The sequence below is a fragment of the Budorcas taxicolor genome, chromosome 3 (genome assembly GCF_023091745.1).
Source record: "Budorcas taxicolor isolate Tak-1 chromosome 3, Takin1.1, whole genome shotgun sequence".
NCBI classification, from domain to species: Eukaryota; Metazoa; Chordata; class Mammalia; order Artiodactyla; family Bovidae; genus Budorcas; species Budorcas taxicolor.
In genome coordinates this window covers 100,664,860-100,692,753 of record NC_068912.1, presented here as the reverse complement: position 1 = coordinate 100,692,753, position 27,894 = coordinate 100,664,860, and the positions used below count along the sequence as shown (strand labels likewise).

The 27,894-nt window shown below is 39.8% G+C and overlaps 1 protein-coding gene across 1 annotated transcript; it reads left to right on the top strand.

The window, feature by feature from the left end:
• NASP (nuclear autoantigenic sperm protein) lies at positions 1-27,808 on the top strand. The gene is made up of 15 exons (XM_052637148.1): positions 1-139; positions 13,357-13,407; positions 15,786-15,896; positions 18,035-18,115; positions 19,142-19,251; positions 19,951-20,931; positions 24,120-24,199; positions 24,456-24,541; positions 24,649-24,722; positions 25,207-25,395; positions 25,525-25,691; positions 26,087-26,143; positions 26,240-26,317; positions 27,045-27,173; positions 27,620-27,808. Exons 1-15 carry the CDS (start codon positions 81-83, stop codon positions 27,698-27,700), a joined length of 2,334 nt encoding a protein of 777 aa, XP_052493108.1. The 5' UTR covers positions 1-80; the 3' UTR covers positions 27,701-27,808.
• The last annotated feature ends 86 nt before the right edge of the window (positions 27,809-27,894 follow it).

Here is a 27,894-nt window from a genome sequence, read left to right as displayed (position 1 = left end):
CAAGTCTCTGGCGTCCTGAATTCTGTCTTGTTTTTCTCACAGGCTGTGTACCGTCCGCTGGCCCACCACTCAGGGGAACGATGGCCGCAGAGTCCACAGCCACTGCCGCCATCACCGCGGAGCTGGTTTCCGCCGACAAGTAAGCCGGACCGGGGAGAGCTTGAGGCACTGGCCAGTCCGCAGGGAGGGGGTGGTGGACGGAGGCTCCCTGGGAGGGGCAGACCGGAGGGTTGGAGGACGTTCCTTCCAATGAACAACCGTCGCTATTCGGGAAGGCCCGGACACTGGAGAAGCTCACCTCTTGTAGAGAGTCTTCCCTCAATATCAGTAACGCCGGTCGGCTGGCGCCCCCTGCCCCGCTTTTCGCGGCCGCCATCTTGCCGGGGGCAGCGGCGGCTGTCTCCATTGCCTGCCCCTCTCTTTCCTCCCCCGGCCCGGGGCTATCGGTGGGGAGGCGGGGCCCAGGCGCGCCGGTGTGCCTTCATGCCCCTGCTATCCCCACACAACTGGTGTGCGCCTCCGGTAGTATTCTCAAACACCTCGGGAAAATAACCAACAGAGATTTGGCGCCAAAAGAAAAAAAAAAAAAAAACCTGCACGAGGAAGGAGGCTGGACTGTTGGCCCGGGGTGGGCGGGACCTCTAGGGGGCGGGGTTGTGCGCCAGTGCGTTCGCTTCCCTCCGCGGGCTCTGGAGCAGGGGGCGGGGCCCCGAGGAGGCGGGAAAACTCCATTGTTTGGGGCTGTGCGGCTCGCGGTCCGCCTCGGACTTCCGCGGTGGGTCACCAGGGAGCTTGTTTCTTGCGGACTCCTTGCTCACCTGGTACCCTCCTACCTTCAGCTAGGCCCATTTCTTTTTGTGGTGGAGAGCATCGTGGTTCTTTTAGATTTTGGCAATGTTGGCAGGGGACTCGATTGCTTGTAGAGGGTTTAATCGGGTCGTGAAGCGTCTTTAGCGCTGCGTTGAGGTCTCACTTCTAGCAGCGTTTGGTTGCTAGGAGAATGGGCAGTATTATGCGTGAAGTGCAGTAGAATGGAAGATACGATTGCTGTCAAAACGGCACAGTGCCACTCAGGTATTTTTTGAACAGTGAAGGGAAACGGGACGTTTATTCGAAGAAACAAACTATTAAGTGGCAGAGTCTGGTTAAGTCCTAGTATTTCACGTTTTTATTCCCTCATTTCTCATCCTTCCTTCATCCCCAAACCTTACTTGAGAGGAAATTGCATGAAAATTTAATTAGCTAGCTGGAGAGAACAATAAAGGCAGCATTCCTCAGTTAAATTCTTGGAACAATTCAGGGGTAAGGCGTTTAAGGGGGAGGGTGAAGAAAATTAACGTGAGTTTAGAGTCTTAAGAATGCACATTATAAAAAAAAATGCACATTATAATTCCAGTTTAATCATTGAAAGAAAAAACACGTATAACTTTTCAAACCAGTAGAGAGAAAAAAATGGAATGAGAAGTAAACCTTAATTCAGAGTTGACTTTGATACCACTTTCATTGCTTAAGTAGTGAACGTTGGGCCACAGTTTTGTCATCTCTAAAAAGCTTCAGTTTGGCTTCTGTTCCTTCATGCCATTTAAACAACATTGGTAAAAATTTATCAATGACTGTCTAAATGTTAAATCAGTCCTTGTCCTCACTAGCTTTCTAAATAGTTCTAATTTTTAATGTTTTTATGTTACAGTAAATAAAAGAATATAACAGTTTGTAATGTAGTGGTAAGGAGAAATGAGGGAACTTAGGAAGTCTTATGTGGTGCACTGAATTTTAGTTTAGCTGTCTTATTATAATTTCTGAGCTACATAATGGTACCTTTAGATGAGAGATGCTAAAGTAAAAATGAGTGGTTTAGCTCAGTCTTTAAAGTTCTGGAGTTTGTTGTTTCTGTTTCCATAAGTGTAAGGTTAATCTGTGTTGATGTGAGGCTTATTTTGGTGCTTAGTATTCAGTGTTCTTGCCTGGAGAATCCCAAGGATGGGGGAGCCTGGTGGGCTGCCATCTATGGGGTCACACACAGTCGGACACGACTGAAGTGACTTAGCAGCAGTCAGCTGTTTAAAGTGAGATCAGTAACTTCTTGTATTGGGTTGGCCAGAAAGTTTGTTTGGGTTTTTTTTCCGTAAGCTCAGTAAGTAGGCTTTACCATGAGATGAATTAATGTCACAGTAATTAGAATATACTTTTGTGAAAGATTTACCCAATGTACCCTTGTGATTGGAGGTGTTAGGCCAGTATATTAGCTCAAATGTGTAAATGAGAAAAGAGTCTCCGTGGACCTGCAAAAAAAAATACTGTTCTTACAGGATTGTTTTATTTACTCATTAATTTTTTGTGGCATGGCATGTAGGATCTTAGTTTCCTGACCAGGACCTTGAATCTGAGCCCCTTGTATTGAAAGCTCTCAGTCTTAACCACTGGACCACCAGGGAAGCCTCCTTAGAAGATTGTTTTAAATGAAATCTGATATGTGATAATCTCAGGGTGGTTTTGAGGTGAAGGACAAGAACAGATCAGAAAACTAAATGAAATACTGAAATTATTTCTGAACAAGATGAATATGACTTGTACTCTTAGGACAAGTTTATTCATCATCACATCCATTAACTTTGATAATTTATGTGTGTCCAAAAGAATTCTTCACTTACCACTTTAAAAGCTGGGGTTCAGAGAATTCCCTGGTGGTCCATTGGTGGAATCAGTGCTTACACTGCAGAGGGCAAGCTGTGCGGCCCATCCGAAAGAAAAAAAACAAATTGTTTAAAAAAGAGCCCTGAGGTTCACCCTTAGGATTCCACACACACACACACAAATGTCCTGTGTTCATGGACTGGAATGCCTGATACTGTTAAGATGTTCATACTACCCAAAGAGACCTATAGATTCAACAGTCTGTCAAAACACCAGTGGCGCTTTTTGTAGAAATAGGAAGATGCATCCTAAAACTCATAAGAAACCTCAAGGGATCCCAAATAGCCAAAACATTTTTTGTTGTTGTTTTTGGCCTTGCCTCGGCCCGGGCCCTTAGCAGTGCGAATGTGGATCCACTGGACCACCAAGGAAAGTGAAAGTGAAGTAGCTCAGTCGTGTCTGACTCTTTGTGACCCTGTAGACTGTAGCCTACCAGGCTCTTCCCTCCATGGGATTCTCCAGGCAAGAATACTGGAGTGGGTTGCCATTTCCTTCTCCAGGGGATCTTCCCAGCTCAGGGATTGAGCCCAGGTCTCCCGCATTGCAGGCAAATGCTTTAACCTCTGAGCCACCAGAGATTCCCTGCTAAAACAGTTTTGAAAAAGAACGAAGTGTAGGTCTCACTTCCTGATTTCAAAACATTGCAAAGCTATAATAATCAAAACAGGGTGGTACTGGCATGATGGAGCAATGGAATGTAATAGTCTAGAAATAAATCCTTGCATATGGTCAAATGATTTTTGTTAAGGGTGCCAAGATCACTCAGAGAGGACACGACATTCTTTTCACCAAATGGTGTTGGGAAAATGGGATGTATACATGCAGAAGAATGAAATTAGACCCTTATATACAAAAATGAGCTGAAAATGGATAAAAGTCCTAGACATAAGGCCTGAAACTGTAAATCTCCTAGGAGAAAGCATAAGTTGAAGGTTCCCTGGGACTTCCCTGGTCGTCCAGTGGCTAAGACTCTGCTTCCAATGCAAGGGGTGTGGATTTGATCCTTGGTCAGGGAACTAGATCTCCACATGCCTCAACTAAGAGTTCACAAAATAAATAAATAAAAATAAATATTAAAAGCCCCATGGAAATTCCCTGGTGGTCCAGTGGTTAGGATTCAGTGGTTTCACTGCAGTGGCCTGGGTCTAGTCCCTGCTTTGGGAACTAGGATCCCTCAAGCCCTACTCCCAACAAGGGTAGTTTTTTGGACTTAGAAACATTACAGATTAGTTTTGTCTGTTTTTGAATGTTATATCTACAGTATGTTATTATATGACCTCTTATACTCAACTTTATGTGAATCATCCACATTACATATTATTTAGTGATTCTTTTTGCTGTGTAGGGGCTCTGCTTTTGAATACTGCACTTTATCTGTTATATCGTAGGTGGGTGCTGAACATGTATTTATTTGTAAGGGTATCTTAAAACTTATGGAGGGACTTCCCTGGTGGTCCAGTGGTTAATACTGCAGGGGGCACAGATTTGGTCTCTGGTCAGGGAACTAAGATCTTGTACGCCAAGTGGTGCAGCCAAAAAAACCTAGACAGATGATGTCTATGATAACTAGGAGTCAAGAAAACTGGATTCTCTTTCTGGCTAGCATGGTGGACCTCAGTTTTCCCATTTGTAAAATAGTGGCAGTAATGGGGAAGATTCTTTAAGGAAATTTCCTTTTAGGAAAATTTGTGAAGCAGTTTTTTCTGTCCTACTTATAGGCATAGTGAAAGTGTTAGTCCAGTCATGTCCAATTCTTTGTGACCCCATGGACTGCAGCCTGCCAAGCTCATCTGTCCATGGAATTCTCCAGGCAAGAATACTGGAGTGGGTAACCATTCCCTTCTCCAGGGGATCTTCCTGACCCAGGGATCGAACCTAGGTCTCCTGCACTGCAGGCAGATTCTTTACCATTGGAGCCACCAAGGATTCCTTGTATTTATTGAGCATTTGTTTTATATAATAAGGAGACAGAAAAGATCTCTGCTCTTAAATGGAGACTACTGGGATAGAGACCATAAATATGTATATTAGAGAACATCAGTGATAAAGTGCTATGCAAATAATTACTTTACCTTCACCTAGTTTAAAGAGATGTGAGGTAACTGGGTGGTTATTTTAGATTGGGCAATCTGGAATGGCCACAAGGAGATGAATGACCAGGAGCCAGCTGGTCATGAATGAAGTTTCCATTCATGAATAGGAGAGAGTGTGGATGCAGGTACAGGTAGGTTGATGGTTTTGGTGGTTGAGGGAGACTTCCTGTCTAATGGTGTCTATTTGCTCAATGAGGTGTGAAGCAAGACCTGCTTAGAAGTAAGGGAGAATGGAATACGGTGTAGGAGATTTGAGGAGAGAAATAGTTGCTTTGGATACTTGGAAGACATATTTTAGGGAATGTAGTAGGATTGCCGGTTTTGTCCTTGCTTCAGATTTGGGGCCAAGAATTTAAAGAGTGCAGTCAGTGCTTTTGTTTTCTTAAATGTGCATTCAGCTGCTTTTCTGGAGCAGACACAGAATAGACAGCTTGAGGGTTGAAACCACTTCTTGTGGAACTTAAAAGTTCTCTAGAAGAAAGGCCTTCTTCACAGAGCGAGAGTTTACGATAAGGAAAAAAATCTTGACAATCAAGACAGTTGGAGATTCCCCCCTCCCCCCCCCCACGTCTAGCAGCTGCCTGTTTGGTCTCTTGGTGCTTGTATTCCTTCGATAGAGCACCTTCTCCTCTGCATTCAAACGTCCCAAGGTGGATGCTTGTAAAAACATTTTCTCTGTGTTATATCTGTTCAGTTGCTTTCTTTGCTTCTTCCTTTTCATAGCCAGGCTTCTTTAGGGAAGAGTCTGCATTTCTACTCTCCCATTTTTTCCCCTTCTATTTGCTTATGCATTTAACAGATGTATTCAACATATATTTTAATATGTTGGGTTTCAGAGATACAAAGATGAATAAGATATTAGTTTTGAGTCATCAGATCACAGTCTAACTGGACAACTGTGTTCTGAGAATATACACATTTGTCCATCCTGTCTCAGTTGAGCTGCTTTCCTTCATGTCATTTAAACAGCATTGCTAAAGGTAATCATTGTCCAAATGCTGAAGTAGACCTTATCATTCTTAGCTTCCTGATTAGTTCTTTCTGGTACCTTTTTGCTGCCTCTGATACCAGGTGCTCCCTCTTTAATTTTGTTTTTTTTTGATGCTGCCTCTAATTCTTTCTGTCTTTTGGTTCTTTCATTGTTAATGATTGCTAGCATCTTTTGATTCCTTGTGTGCCAAGCATTGAACTAAGCACTTCGTGAACATTCTCATTTAATTTTCAAAACAAATCTTGTGAGATGGGTACTGTTAATAGTTGAGGAAATTTAGGTACTTCACATGATAAGTGGCAAAGTCACTTGTCCTTAATCCTACCCTTAGTGATTCAGAATTGGTTACTTTAACAGATATTGATTAGATGCCGGGCTTTGTGCTTGGTTGTAGAATATAGTTTTTGATAAGACAGACATGGTTTCTCAGATCTTAATCCGGTTGGAGAAAACAGAAAGTCAGTAGGCAGTTAGAATATAGCATGGGTTATGATTGGTGTTATGTATAGATTAGAAAATCATTTGTGTAATTGGGTAAGTTACTACTCTGGAAAATAGGATATTGACACATACAACAAGGTGTTTTGTGTGTGTGTGAGAGAGGATTAAGTGATAATGTAATAGGTACTGCTCTATGACAGATGTTTGCTCTGAATTGGCCCATTGAATGTTACCCATTTCCCTGGTGGTCCAGGACTTCCCTGGTAGCTCAGATGGTAAAGCATCTGCTTATAGTGCAAGAGACCCGGCTTCGATCCCTGGGTTGGGAAGATCTCCTGGAGAAGGAAATGGCAACCCACTCCAGTTCTTGCCTGGAAAATCCCATGGACGGAGGAGCCTGGTAGGCTACAGTCCATAGGGTCGCAAAGAGTTGGACACGACTGAGCCACTTTCACTTTCACCAGTGGGTAAGACTCTACTCTCCCAATGCAGGAGGCCTGGGTTCTGGTCAGGGAACTAGATTCCACATGCTGCAATTTAAGAGTTTGCTTGCTGCAACTAAAGATCCCTCATGCTGCAGCCAAGACTCAGTGCAGCCAAATAAATATGTTTTTTTTTTTTAAAACCAACCAACCAACTCGTAATATGTATCCACAGTTCTCACTAATGAATCCTGTTCTTGTACCATATTTTGCTCGGATAGTGCTTAGTTTCCCAATCCCAGAAATAAAAATTCCAGATTCACCCTCCCTCCTTTCCCAGTTTCTAAACAGTCACCAATATTTAGCAATTTGGTGTTTGTAGCTTAGAGGGCCAGATAGGAGAAAGTGATGTGGTGGTGGGGATTGAAGTGAATTCTCCCTGACAGTGCTAGGTCACTGTTAACTTCAGTTATTGCGGAGAATGTATGCCACAGTGGCAGATATTTTTGATATTTAAAATATTATTTCTTTGACTAGGGCATACATTTCTGGTTCAAAATCCAGAAGACGGGAGTATACAGTGAAATGTTAACTAAACCTTATTAGCATTTTCTCCTTACAGTCCACCAGTGTTCGTAATTTATTATGTATCCCTCAGTGATAACTTTTGGGCTTCCCTGGTGGCCCAGTGGTAAAGAATCCGCCTGCCGATGCAGGAGATGCAGGTTCAATCCCTGGGTGGGGAAGATCTCTGGAAATGGAAATGGCAACCCACGCCAGTGTTCTTGCCTGGGAAATACATGGACAGAGGAGCCTGGCAGACTACAGTTCATGGGGTGCAAAGAGTTGGACACGACTTAGCGACTAAACAACAATAACACCAATGATACCTAATCATATAAGAGCAGATTGTATGTAGTTATTCTACATTACTGTACAAATGGTAGCACGCTTGATAGATTTCTGACCACTTTATTAGCAATGTATCTTGGAGATGATTCCTCCTCAGGATGTAATTTCCTCATTAGGGCATAGTTTTCCTTTTTTTTATTTTTTAAATGGCTGCATTTTATTCTATTCTGTAGCTGTCTCATAACAGGTTTCCTGTTGGTGGATACTTGAATTCTATCCAGAATTTAATTATTACAAATAATGCTTTAGTGAATAACCTTGTAAACCATGGACTTATCTATAGGATAAATTCTACAAGTGGAACTGCTGGATCAAAGAGTGTTCACTTGTTATTTTTAATAGATAACTGCCAAATAGACCTGCATAGCTGTTGTGTAAATTTAAACTTCTATTAGTAATACATATATTTAAACTTCTATTAGCAATTGGTTAGTGTGCAGTACTTATACAGCAGTACATGCAGAGCCTTGCTGAGGTTGTTAGTTGAAGCCTGACCTGGAGCATGACCCTTTTGGATACCCTCATGTCCCTCCTTTTGATTCCCTGGTAGCTCAGACGGTAAAGCGTCTGCCTGCAATGCTGGATACCCGGGTTTGATCCCTGGGTCAAGAAGATTCCCTGGAGAAGGCAACCCACTCCAGTACTCTTGCCTGGAAAATCCCATGGATGGAGGAGCCTGGTAGGCTGTGATCCATGGGGTCGCAAAGAGTCGGAAGCGTTTGAGCGACTTCACTTTTAGCAATATATGGGAACAGTTGTTTCTCTTACATTCTTGTCTTTGAATATTTGATGGGTAAAAAAATGTTTTCTCATTGTAGTTTTGTATTTCTCTGAAGAATGTGAGCGCGTATTCAGATGTTTGAGCTCTGTGTGTTTCATTTTCTGTGAATATGTTTATATCCTTTCATCTTTTCCTGCTGGACCTTTTTCTTTTTGATTATAATACTCTATATAATTTGATAAGTTAACCTTTTGTGAAATGAATTAGATGGAGTAGAATTTATCAAGCTTCTATATTTCTGAATTTAAAAAGGCCTTCTCCAGATGAATTACATAGTAATTCTGCCATGGTTTTCTTTAGTAATTTTTGGTTTTACAGTTTACATAACAGTTTTTCAAGAGAAGCAGAAATCCAGATTTTTTATGTGCTATCTTCATAGTTTTAAATGTAGTAGCTACTGTAATTAACGTTAAAAAAATAATTGTGGATAAACATGTCTGTGGCTCAGATAAGACATGAACATTAGTATATAATTTTTTTCCTAATCTGGTGATTGTTACATTGTGGTCCCCAAACCAGGAGTAGCATCACCTAGAAGGTTGTTAGCAATGCAAATTCCTGGACCTCATAGTAGATCCACTGAACCAGAACTCTAGGGTTGGGACTCAACAATCTGTTTAATTCATGTAGACTGAAGTTTGAAGAATCTCTGCTTTAATTATGCCTTTTCTTCTGACTGTACTACTATGGCTTTGATTGGTTCATGCCCTTTTTGTCTAGGCTGCTAAGTAAGAATAGAAGTAAGTTTATCACTGCTGACCTGCCTCTTGAGAAACCTGTATGCAGGTCAGGAAGCAACAGTTAGAACTGGACATGGAACAACAGACTGGTTCCAAATAGGAAAAGGAGTACATCGAGGCTGTATGTTGTCACCCTGTTTATTTAACTTATATGTAGAGTACATCAGGCGAATCGCTGGAGGAAGCACAAGCTGGAATCAAGATTGCCGGGAGAAATATCAATAACCTCAGATATGCAGATGACACCACCCTTATGGCAGAAAGTGAAGAAGAACTAAGGAGCCTCTTGATGAAAGTGAAAGAGGAGAGTGAAAAAGTTGGCTTCAAGCTCAACATTCAGAAAACTAAGATCATGGCATCCGGTCCCATCATTTCATGGCAAATAGATGGGGAAACAGTGTCAGACTTTATTTTGAGGGGCTCTAAAATCACTGCAGATGGTGATTGTAGCTATGAAATTAAAAGACACTTACTCCTTGGAAGGAAAGTTATGACCAACCTAGATAGCATATTAAAAAGCAGAGACATCACTTTGTCCACAAAGGTCCGTCTAGTCAAGGCTATGGTTTTTCCAGTGGTCCTGTATGAATGTGAGAGTTGGACTGTGAAGAAAGCTGAGCGCCAAAGAATTGATGTTTTTGAACTGTGGTGTTGGAGAAGACTCTTGAGAGTCCCTTGGACAGCAAGGAGATCCAACCAGTCCATCCTAAAAGAGATCAGTCCTGGGTGTTCATTGGAAGGACTGATGCTGAAGCTGAAACTCCAATACTTTGGCCACCTGATGCGAAGCGCTGACTCATTTGAAAAGACCGTGATGCTGGGAGGGATTGAGGGCAGGAAGAGAAGGGGACAACAGGATGAGATGGTTGAATGGCATCACTGACTCAGTGGACATGGGTTTGGGTAAACTCTGGGAGTTGGTGATGGACAGGGAGGCCTGGCGTACTGCGGTTCGTGGGGTCGCAAAGAGTCGGACACGACTGAGCAACTGAACTGAACTGATACCCATTTTTTTCTAATTTTATCCACTTCAAACTTTTGTACCACAGGGTATGTAAGAAGTAAATTTGATGATATTACATATTCAGTGCCTTAGCTTGATAAAAACGTAAAGACTTAGGTTGGCATCAAAACTAAATGATCTGTTTCTAGCCTTGTTCCTAGGAAGTGGGGATACGAAAAAGTAGGGTGAAGGACAGTTAAAAGGTAAAGTTCAGGTAATTCCTTGACGGTTCAGTGGTTAGGACTCCACACTTTCACTGCTGTGGTCCTTGGTTCAATCCCTGGTCTAGGAACTAGAGTCCTGCAAGCTATGCTGTGCGGCCCGGTCCCCGCCTCTCCCCACTCCACCACTCCCCCCCCACCCTACCAAAGATGTAAGCATAAAAACTGAGAGTAAACATTTGGGAATGAAGAAATTTGACATTACTCTGACAGTTCTGTTTTACATTACAAAAACCCATCTCTTGCATATTGAAATTGAAAGTCTGGTCCTTCAGTCACAGGTAATTTGAGAAGCTCTGTGCTAGAATTAGAATAATCCGTTAGTGAAAGAAGCTATTTGAAGGTAATTAGCTATGTCAGGGGCTTCCCCTGGTGGCTCAGTGGTAAAGAATTCACCTGTCAATGCAGATTCAATTCCTGGATCTTGAAGATCCCCTGGAGAAGGAAATGGCAACCCACTCCCATATTCTTGCCTGAGAAATTCCATGGACAGAGGAACCTGGCAGGCTACAGTCCATGAGGTCACAAAAAGAGTTTGACACGACTTGACAACTAAACAACAGCAAGCTATGACAGGAAGTATTTGTAGATAAGGATCCTGGGCCATTCCAGGGTTCTGGTCAGATTGTTTGCCACTTACCCTGCAGCTGAACACGTTAGCTTTTAAATTGTGCTTTTTTTCCTGTCATTGTGAAGTCTGCTTATTTTCAACCCCATTTCCCTGCCCACCTCCCCTCCCCAGGACTTTTCATCAAACTCGTAAACCAATATAATATTTATAAAAGGTTTAGGAGTTTCTAGCAAAGATACTGGATCCTGTTGAAGGAAATTGACAACTTTTCATCTCTAAAGCATTTTCTAAGACTCAGATTCCAATATAGTTAGCCCTTGCTTGTCGTTTAATCTCTTCTGCTTTTTCCAAATTGTCCTCTTTGCTTTTTTTTCGGGGGGTGGGGGTGCGGGTTGGCATTGGCACCTGTGGCTTGTGGGATTTTAGTTCCCTACTTGGGCCTTTGGCAGTGATGGGGCGAATCCTAACCGCTGGATAGCCAAGGAATTACCTGTGTTCTCTGCTTTAACTTTTGTTGGAGGTTAATTCTGATGCTTAGCATACAGTAGATACTAATAAAATGTCTATTGAATTTGATTTTTGAATTAATACATTTATTGAATTAAGCTTATTTTTTAGTTCATTTGTTTTGTCCATATTGTGTATATTACTCTGTTTTCATAAACTTGGTGTGCTAAATAAGAAAGTCCAAGTATGAAAAATTAATTGACTCATTCTGTTTGTGTGTATATTTTAACCTTTGGAGGAGTTAAAAACACAACTTTGTGTTCTTTCATACTCCTAGCTTTCTTGCTGCATGTACTTCAGTTCTAATATATGGCTTCTGAGGTGTTTAGTAGTAAAGTTTTCTGTTTTCCTACTGTTCTTTTTCTCCATTTCATCACAGCTAACAGCATTCTCTGCTCTCATTTGAGATGTAACAGTCCTTGGTTTAAACTCTGGTATGCTTTGGGGGCACAGTTAAAGATGATATATATCCTTAATTGGATATTTCCTTTGGGATATAGGTGAAAACTGATGATAGACTAGGTAACAAAGGCAAGGATTTAAGTTAATACAGAGTGAATAGTGTCAGTGTATAGCATTCCTAGTAATAACTTAAGTCAACCCTTTTCTTGAAACCTACCTAAGGTTTAACTGTATGATGGTAAAGAGAGGGTAAATTCTTCTTTCCCTTTATTTATCAATTTTCAAAATAATGCAGTGGTCACCCATCATTTTCCAAAGATGACTAATGAGTTTTTTTTGTTTGTTTATATTATTGAGAACTCACGGATTTAAACATATTTGGAGTTTTCCAGTCAATTGCAGCTATAATCTTTTAAAAAATATTTAAAATTTTATATTGCAGTATAGTTGATTAACAGTGTGTTAGTTTCAGGTGTACAGCAGAGTGATTCAGTTATACATATACGTGTGTCTATTCTTTTTCGAGTCTTTTTCCCACTTAGGTTATTACAAAATATTGAGCATATTTCCCTGTACTACACAGCAGGTCCTTTTTGGTTATTCAGTTAGTATCTGTGTGTGTGTTATATTTATTTGGCTGCTTTGGGTCTTGGTTGCACTGCGTGGGCTCTTAGATCATCATTGCGGCGTGAGGGATCTTTCAGCTATGGCTTGTGAACTCTTAGTTGGGACATTCGGGATCTAGTTCCCTGATCAGGGATCGAACCCGGGCCCCTTATTGGGAGCTTGGAGTCTTACCCACTGGGCCACCAGGGAAGTCCCTATTATCTTTGTTGATGTTCACATGGTCCCTTCTTTTGGCCAATGAGATTTTATTGAGGTTGGCTCCTAAGTGTGCTTTGGTAATATTTTTGTAAATACGAAACATCAAATTTATAAAGAAGCTGAAAAAGTACCAAGAACTCTTCTTGCTTTACTCTGGACTCCCCGCCTTCCCTTTAGCATGACCATTAGTAGATAGGATCCTAAATAATGCTAGATAGAGTTTTGCTGCCTGCTGTCATGATACTGCCCCAGATTCACCTGTGTACTTCTCCAACACTGTTTCAGATCAGTTACATCTCAATGGATTCTTGGTTCCTTTTAGTGGGAAATGGGTTTTCAGGAGCACAGTCTAGGCTCTAGGGGCTGCTGAGTTGGTCATTATTTCTAGACTTTTTCAGTAAACACAACTATGAAATATTTTTAAGATATTTATTAGTACTTTCCCCCCAAAAAATGAAACTTTGCTTTTTCCTTTTTAAAAAAAAAGCAAAGTTATTTTTAGTGAGCAGTAAACTCAAATCTAGGGTGTAACTGTCTTGTTCATTATATCAGTAGTATCACGTAGCCAATAAGCATTCAACAGTTACTTGAATGAATAAACATTAAATTTGATAATTTAAATAAATGTTATGTAAGATCTGAATATACTGGACATTTAATAAATAGCTCTTTTTATGACTTTATGTTTTTAAATTTCTAGTCTTAAAATAGCCTTTCATTTTTACTTTTTTTCCCCTTAATTTTTCTTTACAGAATTGAAGAAGATGCCCCTGCTCCTTCCACTTCTGCAGATAAAGTGGAGAGGTATGATTATTTCAATGGTGTGATTTGATTTATATCTAGAACATAGACATAAGAGCTATGTAACTTGAGGGCAGTTTGTTTTATCATCTTTAATAGGTAACGAGTGAGAGTGAATAAGTGTTAAAGTATTTGTTCAATTTAAAGTATGGAGTCCTGACAGTGACGTCATCAGGTTTTTTTGTATTTGGTTAAAATATTTGAATTTTTAAAGTGGTTTAATTCTTCTCCTTAATTGGTACGCAGTATGCCTGGCAAATGCTAGCTTATTCTTTGTTTGAATACGTCTACTGATTTAGATCTCAGTTTTATAAGGTTGCCATTTTCAACTTTGTTGTTAATTCTAGTTGAAAGTTTTAAATTTTATATTGGGCCCACATGTATTTCCATGTAACTTCTGCATCTTGATGTGACCATAGTTCTTAACCAGAGGAAGCATAATAATTGGAAAGTTTATCCAAAAGGTAAATGCCTGAGTTGCATTCCTGGAGATTTCATTTGTTAAGCTTTGAGTGTATGAGTGTTTTAGAAAACTTCCTGGTAGTCTTAAGCTCACTTAGGTTGAAAATTATTGTTCTAAATTCTGTCTAATTCTTCTGCAAGATATATGCACATCTTTTGGGTTTTTTTTAAGAGTCTTAAGTTTTTCTTTTTTTTGTTTTCATCGTTTTATGTTTTTTACATTGTGGTCTTAAATTCCTTTGTTATTTTGGTTACTTAAACTATGTCTTCTACAAATACTGTCTAATGATTTGTGAGTTAGTCTCGTTTTTGGGTGAAAGGAGTACTGCTCAGGATTGATCCTAAACACATTCACATAACTTTTAGAGAGTTAATCTTGGTATATACCATGATATTAAATTTTTGGACTGACCATAAGGTGTAAATGTAGCTAGGCTATTTAACCCCTGGGACACTGCTGATAGGTAATATTATAAACATTTATGATCTTTGAAGGAGTATGATAATTGATTCTGAGAGAAACATGAAGGATAGTTGGGAAAAACATGAAGAGTCTCATAAATTGGTAACAACTGACCTGAAATGGTTACTTACTACTGCCCAGCAACTATAGCATGTTTCCCTGGCCAAGTTGTTCTTCTGTTCTGCTGAGCAACTTTTTCTTAACATTTAATACCATCACCTGTCTTCTTGCACTTGATGAGTTTGCTTGTTTAAAAAAAGTTTTTGATCAGTGAATAAGCAATAGGCAGGGAATTTTTTTTAAATTATCTTTTAGTTGAAGGGTAATTGCTTTACAGAATTTTGTTGGTTTCTGCCAAACCTCAACATGAATCAGCCATAGGTATACATATGTCCCCTCCCTCTAGAACCTCCCCCCTGTCTCCCTCCCCATCCCATCCTTCTAGGTTGTTACAGAGCCCCTGTTCAGGTACTTTATCTTAAATCTGTGCGCATACATTCTTTTCTTTTGGATATGGGTCCATGCTCTTATTCAGAGGTTCTCAGAAGTATAGTGTAGTTTATATACCCTTGGTATCCCCAAGACCCTTTGAGAGATTCTGCAAGATCAAAACTGTTTTTGTAATTGGAAGAACATTTGCCTTTTTGACTGTGTTGACATTGATACTGATGGTGAAAAGGCAATGGTGGATAAACTTACTGGCCCTTTATTTAACATAAGTCAAGGCAGTATAAGTAGTTCACTACCAGTTTCACTTAGAAAGTAATACAAGCTAATAAATTTATTCTCAGTCCTTCACTAAATGGTTTTATAATCTGTGTGACAAAATGTGAAGTATGAATGCTACTTCTGCATACTATGGTAGGTAAGATGATTGTCTTTAGGAAAAGCACTTGTGTGGCCATTTGAATTAAGAATCAGATTTTTCTTTGTGGACATGGGGACAGGGGAGGAGAGGGTGAGATATATGGAAAGAGTAACATGGAAACTTACATTACCATGTGTAAAATAGATAGCCAACGGGAATTTGCTGTATGGCTAAGGAAACTCAAACGGACTCTGTGTCACCCTAGAGGGGTGGGATGGGGAGGGAGATGGGAGGGAGGTTCAAAAGGGAGGGGATATATGTATATCTGATACATGTTGATTCATGATGAGGTTTGATAGAAAAACAGCAAGATTCTGTAAAGCAATTAGCCTTCAATGAAAAATAAATAAATTAAAAATAATTAAAATTTTAATGGAATTCTGGATTTGAAAGGAAGACCAACAGACAAACTGATTATGCAGACTTTGTATGAGCTTTTGTAGTGATAGATTGTGGGTTAGCGCGGCCTTGCCAGAGCAGTTGAGAGGTTTAAGGAAATAAAATACTATGGTTTAAATGTAGCAGGTATTCAAAAAATGTTGATTTTAAAAGTATATGACACCTGAAAAGAAATCTTTTTTCTTGCAGTCTGGATGTGGATAGTGAAGCTAAGAAACTATTGGGATTAGGACAGAAACATCTGGTAATGGGTGATATTCCTGCAGCTGTCAATGCCTTCCAGGAAGCAGCTAGTCTTTTGTAAGTACTGTATTACATTCCTAATAAACTTGAGTCATAAAAAGTTGTTTAATGGGAAAAAGAATGAAAAGCAAGAGTTTAAAAAGATTTATTTTTCATGTATGAGCTTATTCCTATAACTATAAAACTCACATATAACTGAGCAGTTTTAGCCTTTGATTTTCCTGAGTTAATGAAATTTGTTTTCTGTTGATCACTAACTAATTTGTCCCAGTTCGGGGACTTGTTCCAATTTTAACAGTGGAAGTGTGTTTGTTTTTTAAACTTATTTTTTATTTGAAGTGGAGTTGATTTACAATGTTATATTAATTTCTGCTGTATATCAGAGTGACTCAGTTACGCGGATATATACATTTTTAAAAATTCTTTTCCCTTAAGTATATATCCCAGGGTACTGAATATACCTGTATAGTAGGACTGTGTTTATTCTAATGCTTGAAGTTCTGTATCCAGGGGAAGTCCATAATCCCAAGCAAGGCATGGTTTGTCACCCTCTCACTAATGCTGTTTAGTAGCCAGCATTTTTCATAGATTCTTAGCACCTTTGTTATCTGTACAGTTTCTTGAATATTGGTAGTTGACCACCAGGTGGCTGTGTATATCTGTATCTTGGGGGAGCAGGTTAGTCTTAGTGCCTCAAGAGTGATGTAGTTTAGCCAAAGACTTTAATGTACTTTATACAGTGAGAGAAAGTGTCTTACTTGTTTTCTCAAAAATAACATTATCAATAGCAGTTGAAGTCAGTCATGCATGCTCATTAGTTGATAACATTATATTCAGTGGAATTGAAATCTTCTTTATGAAAGAGATGCTTATAATAAAGCTGGGTTTCAGGTTTGAGGCTCACTGATTAAGTTTTTGGCTTCTTCATTCCTTTTATTCAGTCAGTCAGGGTTATATTAGTGTATTTTTTTCCTAACCCTTACTCCCTCTAGAACAGAATCTTATTCCTGGATCCCTGTTGATTCTTGTTGATTTATTGGCCTCTGGCCTCTCTGTCATCATCTGGGCCTGAAGAGCTGAGGTTCTGGTATTCAGTGTTGTGCTAAGGGTAGGATCCAGGTTTCATCTGATGCTAAGTAATTAGGTGTTTTTATATAAAAACCTTACATTGTAAAATGTTAAGATTAAATTTTTAAGATTGAGCACATAAAACACACTTCTTAGCTTTTTCCTTCCAGATTCCTGAAAAGTTTGTTTTCTCACTGTCCTGCCATTAAGGGTATTTGAGGAGAATTTGAGATGCATTCTTCTAATCTAACAGACTTCCCTTAAACATGACCTTCATCACTATAGCTTTTATGCTTAGTTGCCCTCGTTACTCTTACTAAGACTCTTAGGCTATTAGTTGACCTGACTTAGCATGATTTCTGCAGATCCTTTACCCCATAAAAGCTAGTCTCTTTACTCCACATAAAGTACTTCCTCCTTCCCATTTATCATACTTGTGATTTTTCCTCTGCTGCTTCCATGTTTATAGGTATTAATAGCTAAACTTGGTATATATATTGCTATCTGTATTTCTAAGTATTATTTTGAATGATTTTATAGACATTAACTTAGTTCTTGCAGTGGATCTAAGCGGTTCTTAACATTTCCATTTTATAAATGCGAAAACTAAGGCATTGTGAGATTAAGTTAACTACTAAAGTTTAAAGTTAGAGGCAGGATTTGAATCTAGGCAGTCAGGCTCTGAAGAACGTTAACTCTTTATCATGATGCCTTTACATGAACTTGATTCATGCTTTAGTCCCAGCCAAAGGCCATCTAACTCCTAACAATATTCAGGCTTATATTGACCCCTATCTTTTATCAGGAGCAATACCAACTGATAGCTTGGATCTTAGATTATATATTTTAATTGTAGCAAATAGATGTCTTTTTAGAATATATATTATATTTAATTATATAATGTATATTATATATCTAAATACATACTTATATATACTATATAGATGAAGAACTGGCAACATTAACTTATTCATTGTTCTTAAAATCCCTTGAACCTTGAGTTCAAGAGGAAGGGAGAGTATTGGTTTCCTAGAAGGATGTGTTACAGAAGAAACAATATTTTATGGCTAAAGAACTAGAAAAAATAGAAATTTAATTCAGATCCTAGCTGTTTATTCTCTTTTTAGAGGTAAGAAGTATGGAGAGACAGCTAATGAATGTGGAGAAGCCTTCTTTTTTTATGGGAAATCGCTTTTGGAGTTGGCAAGGTATGTCTTTAAAGCTAAGTTTAAAGTAAGATGTTTGTATCATAATGATTTATTTAAAAACTTTTAAGTTTCTTTGTTAAGATTATTTACTAGCCTTGAGATTTCACAGGAACTGAGTGAGACTGGTTTTACTCAGGGGGTTTAAAAGGGAGAGTGAAAAATTGACGGGTTGTTTTTGCTTCTCTTTTTCTTTTTTTGGTTGTGTTGCACAGTTTGTGGGATCTTAGTTCCCTGACCAGAGATTGAACCTTCGCCCTCAGCAGTGGAAAGTGTGGAGTTTTAACCATTGAACCTCCAGGGAATTCCCTTGATGGGAGTTTTGAAAGGCACTTAAAAGAGTAAAGTTACACTTTTGACTTTTGCAGTTATTAGAAGCGAAGATCTTTCCATTAGTGAATAGTCAGTCTAGTTTAGAGAGGGAACCTTTAAAAACACTCAGCTAGCCCAGAACAATCATCCATAACAAGGACGGACGGAAGGACAATTTGGAAACACTTGGCACGTGAAAATGTCTTAAGATAAAAAACAGAAGAATCATCTCTGGATAAGGAGTTGGAAAGTTGTTGTGATATTCCACCAGAATTTATTAACCAGAATAAAATATATTGAGGGTACACAGAATAGCAGATAATCTGTAATCTGTTTAATCTGTCACTTTTGCTAAGCTTTCTAATTTTGTAAAGCAGTCTAAGGATTTGTCATGAAAATCTTGCCAGAATGTTTTTGGCCATCTAGAGACATACAGGTGGATGAGAAGTTTGGGAAACATGGCCCTTTTGGTAAGGGTTATCAGTGCTTTTTCAGATGGCTGGGTAAAGGGTATGTTCATTGTCTTCAGTGCTCTTAAAACCATAGTTTATATTCATTTTGATCATTGCTTTTCTTTCATAAGTGCTTATAGTTCATATTCCCTGTACTTACTTACTCTTCTGTTGCTTTTATAATACAGGACTAAGTTTCTCTCTTAAAAAGACTGTTAGGTTCTAGCCATGATACCTTTAGTGCTTTCTCCTTTTGTTCTGCTAGAATGGAGAATGGTGTATTGGGAAATGCCCTGGAAGGTGTGCATGTGGAAGAGGAGGAAGGAGAAAAAACAGAAGAAGAATCTCTGGTAGAAAATAATGATAACATAGATGGTATGTGGAGTTGCATGTGACATTCAAGAGATGCGACGTATATTTCTTGTGTAAAAGCGATGGAAATAGGGCTCTCCTTATTTTGAATAGTCTCTCATGCGGCTACACCTGCATCTAGTGGAGACTGGGGGAGGTCTCAGTGAAACTGATGATAGACTTTTTTAAGGGGATAACTTAATTTCCTAAATAAATCTGGTTATTTAAATTGATAGTGTAAGTATTAAAATAACCTAAAATATTTTTCTGATGTAAATTTTTAAAAGTCTTTGCAGCTCAGTTATTTTAATGGCTGGGCTTTGGGGGCCCTTTTACATTTTTTGGTTCTAAGAAAATTAAATGTTAATTTCTAATCTGGGTTTTGCTGCTAGAGTTTTACATATCAGATCTATTATATATATATATATATATATAGTGTTGAGAGGAGAATGTAAAGCTTGGCATCTCTTACCTAACTGATAATTAGAATGCTCAAGTAAAATACCTAATTTAAGGAGCTTGGGTTTGTTTTGCAGTAAGTGGCTCTGCTAGTTGGGATTTTTCCTTTGCTTTTCTCAAAGGGGCAGGTAATTTGTAGGCTGTCTGCTAAAACATAAGCCAGGTTGTTTGAGGGTTTAAAGGGAATGTATTTTTAGTTTCCATTTATGCCTTTATCATTAAACTCGAAGACATGTTTATGCTTCATGTTCTTTAACCATGTAGAGGAAGCAAGGGAAGAGTTGAGAGAACAGGTTTATGACGCCATGGGAGAAAAAGAAGCCCAAAAAACAGAAGACAAGTCTCTGGTAAAGCCTGAAATGGATAAAGAACAGGAAACTGAAATGGAGAAGGGTGCAAGAGAAGATATGGATATCGGTGAGCCTGCAGAGGAACTACAGGAGAAAGTTAAATCAGCTCCAGATCAGTTACCTGAAACCACTGAAGAGGGAGAAGGAGCAGCGGCACCAGAAGGATTGAGTGAAGCTGAAGTCATTTCTAAGAAGCCAGATCAGGAAATACTGGGTGCTGAGGAAGGAAAATCAGTTTCTGAAACTGACGTCCAGGAAGAGTGCAGAGAAAAAGGGGGTCAGGGAGAAGTAATTGTGAGCATAGAGGAGAAACCAAAAGAAGCTTTGAAAGAACAACCTGTTGTGACTCTAGAAAAGCAGGGCACTCCAGTGGAGATAGAAGCAGTCAAGCCAGTGGATATGGGTGGGGATGAGCCAAAGGAGCAGGTAGCTGCCTCTGAAAGTGAACCAGGAAAGGCCATTCTTGAGCAGTTGGTAGGGCAAGAATTGCCTTCTGCCGAAGAGTCACCGGAGGTGACAACACAGGCTGCAGATGCCTCAGCTGCAGAAGCCGGATCAGAAGTCTCTGAGAAGCCTGGAGGGCAGGACACAGTTCTGCCTCAGGATGGTGCAGTCAGTGGACTGTCAGCTGCAGGGGATCACGCCTCCACTAAACTGCAGACTAATGCAGAAGGACTGATAGGAACAAAAGATGGCTCAGGACTAGAGAAGGTCAGGGCAGAGTTGGTTCCTAGCCAGGAGACTAAGCTGGCTGTAGAAGAGTCTGAGGCAGCCGGAGATGGGGTGGAGACTGAGGTGGCCCAGGGGGCTACTGAGCAATCCCCTGAAGACAAAGTTAAGATAGCTGCTAATGAAGAAGCACAAGACAAAGAAGAACAGATGAAAGAGGGTGAAGGTAACCGGGACATACAAGAGCTACAGTGGGTGGAGTACATTCTGGATTTGACTCACTAATCATGGGTGAAAGTCAGCCTTCCATTCAGAATTTTCCGTCTGCCTTTGGATTAGGAAAGGGCTAAACGAAAATGGGAGTGGTTTAAGAAGGTGGTGATAAGTTGCTGAGCAAGTTAAAAGCAAGTCTTCTTTAGCTGGCTTATAGACTAACGCTTTTACTAATTGCAAAATAGGCCTTTCTGAGATTTGGCTAGCTATCAGTAACTTGTTGCACTCTACTAGCCAACAAAGGTGGGTGGTGGGGTGGAGTAGGTAGGGAAATAGTGTGCTAGGCTGGCAGAGAATGCTGAATGGATGTTCACTTGCATGCCTCTGGATTTTTAAATTTGCTGTTCACATGGTTCCTTTTTTTCTGCTTTAGGAAGCAGGATTAAAGCAGTAGAATCCACTGAATTGATGCACTTAAGCAGGCATGCCATTTAAGTGAAGGCAGTGTACCCTTGAATGTTTTATCACCAGAGTGAAAGAATTCTGGTAATCTTTACTTTCAGTCTTCAGGAAGTGTTTAGAGGCTTATTCACGTTAGTTAAATTAGCCCCCTCCAAAAGATAATTGAAAACTCTTGCAGCTTTCCCTCCTCATTTCATGCTTGCTTTGGCTGCTAAACTGACTTTTTTGTTACTTAGAATGTTATGAAGTGTGAATGCTTTGTATCGTATCATTGGTCTAATTATGATTCCATTTCATCAAGATGTATAAGCCTCTAATTAGCAACTACATAATTGGCACGTCTGACTTGAGTTGTACTATCATTTGAGGATTCTGCTGTGTCTGTAAGATTTATCTAACGTTGGTATTAATAACCACAGGTATAGTCCAATTAATCGTTAATACTTTATACACACACACATATTACTTAATTATGACTACTTTGAGTTTTCTTACGTTTGAGATGTTCAAAGACCCATTATCAGTATCTGCAGCTAATTCTGGTTAACTTCCTTCTACCTGTGTGCAAGTCCTTGTACTCCAGCCAGCACAAGCATGGTAACCAGAAATGAATTGGCTAAATGGTAGCACCATTGGGGTGCTCATTGGGCTTGAGGAGAGTGTATGGAAAAAGCACAGAACTCAATTCCTCAGTTTTAAAAAACCTCTCATGTCTTACTCTTTAGAGTTTCTCACATACATTACTTTACTTTTAATTCCAAAATACAGTCCTGTGTAGTAGGTAGTAGTATTCCAGTTATAGTGATGAGGAAATGGACGGTTAGGGGTTACGTGACTTGTTTGGGGTCAAACAGTAAATCATAGGACCAGAATATGACCCTAGATCTGATGTGAATGTGTTCTTCCCAGAATACCTCACACTGAGGAAGGCAATTTTAATCCCTTCCTTTAACCCACTTTTTGTCAGAAATGTATGTGGTAGCACTAGCCTGCAGAAATCTTGGAAGAGGTTTTCTCTTAAAACCCCTTGAAGAGGTATTTAAGAGTCATTCTTCTGCTTTGCACAGCTGTCTTGCCACATTGTTTTGAAGACACTCTAAGATGAGAGAAATGGTATCTATAAAACGTTTCCCTTTCTCTGAAGGATGACATACTACAAAAAAGATTCCATTTTCAAACAAACTTAGAAAATAAACAGATCTCTTAACTGAGGCCTTCAGTGCATTTCTATTAATACCTGGGTACAGATTACCACGTTGAAAAATAGTGGCTTTCTCATTAACCTAGCTCTTTTCCACCATGAAGGTAATGCAGATACCTCAAGAGAAACAAGTATTTTTCTCAGACCATTATAAGAATTTTAATTTAAAAATTTGATGTAAAACTCCAAATATCTAGACATTTTATGCCAAAATAGATGCCACTTTCTAGCATGCTGGTATGAGTTGAACAGATACCAGATAAATAAGAATATAGAAGAGCAACATTTTGTCAAATTTTCCTGCAAGTTGGGAAGATAAGGTGTTTGGTTTTTTTAATATTGTGAAAAATACATGCCATCTGCTTTACCTGTTATGTGTTCTGGTGGAGGATGGGTGTCATCATCAAAGTCAACATCTAGCCTAACATTAGGGAGCTAAGTATACAAACCACTTTGAAATTTGGGCATGGCAAGGTACTGGTATGTGGTGGTGAGTACTTACATTTCAGAAGCACCAAATTACATGGTCAACAGGAGAAAAGGGAGGTACCTGATAAAACAGTGTTTGCTATAGAGGTTAATTACAATTAACTTGTAACTTTAACTGGTTCTTAGGACTTTAGTTTGTCCTAATTTATACAACTTTTCTGTGCCTATTTCCATCCTAAAGAAATATTGGTAGACAGATAAAAGTTCTTTAACCTGACTTCATGGCTCTAATGCCTAATTTTCAGTTAGACAGTATTTGAGCTCTTCTGATGGTGTTAAGTACTTAATGAAAGATGGCAGAAATAGGCACATTATACCCATTTCATGAATTGTTTGAACCCAAGTGTGTAGAGCTATTTATCAGCAGCCTGTCCTCGCAGGCAGTTAACTTGTATTTGTCAGTATGATGAAATGTGGTGGTGGTATGGTTGTAGATTATGGTACTGGAAAGTCAAATAACATGGTACTGCTCACTCAAATTCTGTGCGTGCTGGAGCTGGCTGGAGTGCGGCATGCTCATTGGTGAGGACTGGTGAGGGCTGTGCTTCTCTCCACGGCTGTGTTGTAGGAAAGCATCCTCTTGAGCATCCTTGCTTCAGATGGACTGGAGTAATTTAACTGGTATTTTCTTGGCCTTATTAGTATTAACTGACAGTTGGCTTAAAGAACCCAGGAATACTGGCTGAGGCTGCCAACTGACTCTGGTTGAGTAGATGGGAGTTTCTAGCCAGTGAATTAAAGTCAGTAGTTAATTTCTTTTGATCTGAACTGTGCAGGTTGACTTTTAGAAGAGAAACACAGCCTGTTGGTCATTGAAGGTCTGAATTATTTAAGATTATGCTAAGTCTGGATTAGACTTGAGTTAGACTGTTAACCACTGACTTTATTATTTATATCCAGTTCAAATGTTACCCGATTTGGCTTGAATCTGGCCTGTCCTACCCCAGAATATAGGTCATTTGACATGTTTATTGGAATCTCTGACTTGTCCTGTCATCTTTGTCTGTTATGTTTAGTATTCTCAATACTGAAGAATTTTTTGCTTGCAGAAACCGAGGGCTCAGAAGAGGAGGATAAAGAAAATGACAAGGCTGAAGAAACACTGAATGATTCAGCTCTTGAAAACAAGGTTAATTATTATTTGCTGAGTATTATCTCCTTTCTTACTGTAGGACTATGGTTTACTAGTGTCAGCATGATTATTATAGTCATTTCTTAGTTAGGGTTTGGGGACCCTTTGTTCGTGCTGAGAATAGGCAGATCCATTTGATCCTAGGGGTTCTGTTAATTAGGACAGGACCCATTGCTAACTGTCACTTTGATTTGTAATCAAAGATGCCTGTCTTGTACTTCTGCCTAACACCAATGATTTGGATATACTTTAGTCCCTTCAAGAAAATGAAGAGGAGGAGATTGGGAACCTAGAGCTTGCCTGGGATATGCTGGATTTAGCAAAGATCATTTTTAAAAGGTAAAACTCTTGGTGCTTTTAGGCTTAGGTTGGGAGTTTGGGGGTTGAAAACAAAACAGGCTTGGTCAGATGTTATTAAGGTTTCTAAGTATCGTTCCTTCTTTTAGGCAAGACACGAAGGAGGCTCAGCTTTATGCTGCACAGGCACATCTTAAACTTGGAGAAGTTAGTGTTGAATCTGGTAATACATTTTCTATTTTACTCTCTAACACAGTTTTCCCCCTATGCCTTAACCTTCTTCTAATTCCTTAAAATCCAGCTCAATTGATCATAAATTATGGGCAGTTAGTTTTGAATGGACAGTAGGTGTTTTGGGTTTGTTATGGTTCCTAGAACAATGAGTAGTCTTTTAAATGATACTCTAAATGAAAGTCTCTTGGTAGGTTGTTTTTCTTTTGGCTGCGCTGTGCAGCATGTGGGATCTTAGTTCCCTGATTAGGGTTGGACCCATGGCCCCCTTGCGTTGGGAGTGCAGAGTCCTAATCACTGGCTTGCCAGGGAACCTCCCTCCCAGTAGCTTTTTTAAAGTTGTCCAAGGGTCCTGGAGATACTACAAAGAAAAGTGAAATATATATAACATGGGAAAATATTTCTGCAGAATTTCTGGAATTGTAGAAGTTCTGTATATTAAATGTACATTTGCTTGCTATTTTTCTCTTCAATAGAGAATTACCTCCAAGCTGTGGAGGAGTTCCAGGCTTGCCTAAACCTGCAGGAACAGTATCTGGAAGCCCATGATCGGCTCCTTGCAGAGACTCACTACCAGCTGGGCTTGGCCTACGGGTACAACTCTCAGTATGATGAAGCAGTGGCTCAGTTCAGCAGATCTATTGAAGTTATTGAGAAGAGAATGGGTGAGTATGCGTCAGCTGTTTACACAATAACTATGATGGATCCAGTATTGACAGGTTTTTTTCTTTTTTTTTAAAGGTTCCTTTTGTGTTATCTATTACTTACTGATCACTTCGGTCTTTTCTTTCTAGCTGTACTAAATGAGCAGATGAAGGAGGCTGAAGGATCACCTTCTGAATATGAGAAAGAAATTGAGGAGCTGAAGGAGCTGCTCCCTGAAATTAGAGAGAAGATAGAAGATGCAAAGGAGTCCCAGCATAGTGGGAATGTAGCTGAACTGGCTCTGAAAGCAACTCTGGTTCGTTTGGTTTCCTTGTAGAGTTTTGATAGTCACACATTTGATATTTTTGAAGGCCCTTTTATCATGGTACCTAGTGTTCCATTTGGTAGGAATCTTCCTCATGACTTGGTTTCCAGGGATTTGGATGTCAGAAGGAATGTAAGAAGTCATATATGATTTCCTCTCAAATAGTAAATACAGTGCTTAAGACAGTATGCTCTGGAGCCAGACTGTGGGTTTGAATTCTTTCTCAGCTACTTACTGTGTGACCATGGGTCTGAGTAGAGAGGGTGGGTGATGTTGCTACCATATGGAGGCCACTAGTATTTGAAGTCTTATTAATCAGTTGCTTGTAGGTAGGTGAGCTGGTGGGTTCTATCCTGGGACCCACTTGGGTTTGTCATTTCTCACAGGTGGAGAGCTCTACTTCAGGTTTCACTCCTAGTGGAGGAAGCTCTTCAGTTTCCATGGTGGGTATTCAGGTGATTTTTGTCAGTTATTATTAGGCCTCAGTGTATATTTCATATATAGCAGTACATTGGTAACAAAGGTTTCTTTTTTGCCAGATTGCCAGTAGAAAGCCCACAGATGGTGCTTCCTCATCAAATTGTGTTACTGATATTTCCCACCTTGTCAGAAAGAAGGTAAATCTATATGTGGTCGTTTCTTTTCTATATTCTTCCTACTCTGCATTTCCCTCCCTCCAAATGATTCATGAGAATTACCTTTCACATAAACATCCCTAATCCATCCCTAATACTTCGTGCAATAAGACGTCTGTTTTGGGACTTTCCTGGTGGTTCAGTGGCTAAGACTCCAAGCTTACGTTGTTGCGGGCCTGAGTTTGATCCTGGTCAGGGAACTGGATCCCATATGCCACAACTAGGACCTAGTGCAGCCAAAAGAAATATATATGTCTTCTGGCAACACTCCTGGTCTATTTTAGCCCAAGGGATGTTAGGAAAGCCGATGAGGATGTCTAGTCAGATCATCCCATCTTGGGAAGCTGGCAGGTTTACAGTAGTCATTCAGCAGCAGACCTCCTTAAACTTGTGAAGGAGCCTTCACTCTGATTTTGCTTCCTGACTCAACTGTAGAAATTCAGATTTGTGGGTTGGTCACTGTTGTCTGTTCCTCATCCCTATCGTTTCTCTTCATCCTTGAAGAGACTGAACTGGTATGTTTAGGCATACCAGTCTCTTCTTCAGAGGACAGGCTGTGGCTCAGGAGACCCTTAGAACTGTGAATCCTGGTGTTCGTGATCTTTGCACCATAGGGAAGAAGCATGTGTTACAAAATTGTTTTATAATTGTCCTTTTAAAGACAGTAAGCACATTTGTGAAGCTTTCAAAATTAATTATATGTTTATAGAGGAAACCAGAGGAAGAGAGCCCCCGGAAAGATGATGCAAAGAAAGCCAAACAAGAGCCGGAGGTGAATGGAGGCAGTGGGGACACTATTTCCAGTGGAACCGAAGTTTCTGAAAACATGGAGGAGGAGGTGGGCAGTTAAGCAGGGTTTGGACTCTTGCCTCATTTCCCTTGTTCTCAGGGACTGGGGAAACCAATGCATGTTCCCCAACTTGATCTTTTTTGGATTATTTGATTACTTTCATAAAAACAATGAGGTTGTACAGGAAACAGTTTGGTTATGAAATGTGAGATGTCTCATTGTCAAATACATACCACAGGTCCCCCTCTAATGAATGTGTGAGAAAACGCTTGATTGCCAAGACCATTCAGTCACTTTTGCTTGCTCCTCTTTCTGTCAGCCTTATTACAGAGAAGTTAGGAAATGGCTGTATACTTGTGATCACTTTTAGTGTAGAGAGCAAAGCAGAATTTAAGGGACTGTGTTGTTCCTCTGACTGAGGCCAACTCAGTTGTGTAAGAAAGAATGGCTTAAAGTAGGGTCACTTATGCCCAGGCTCCCTGTTTATCTTCCAGGCTGAGAATAAAGCTGAAAGCCGGGCAGCAGTGGAGGGGACAGTGGAGGCCGGAGCTACAGTTGAAAGCACTGCATGTTAAGAGAGGGAGCAGAGCCTTCCTCCCAATGGAAAGTGTTTTTGTATATAATGTATTTTTTCACTTTTCGGGGATTCTTTTTGTATAACTTCAATAAAGATTGTAAGCAAAGGTTGAGGCTTCGATGATTTTTTTCCCCTTAAATATTGGCTTAATCTGTGCCCCTTGGAGCACTCTGGGTTTTATATAGTGGCCAA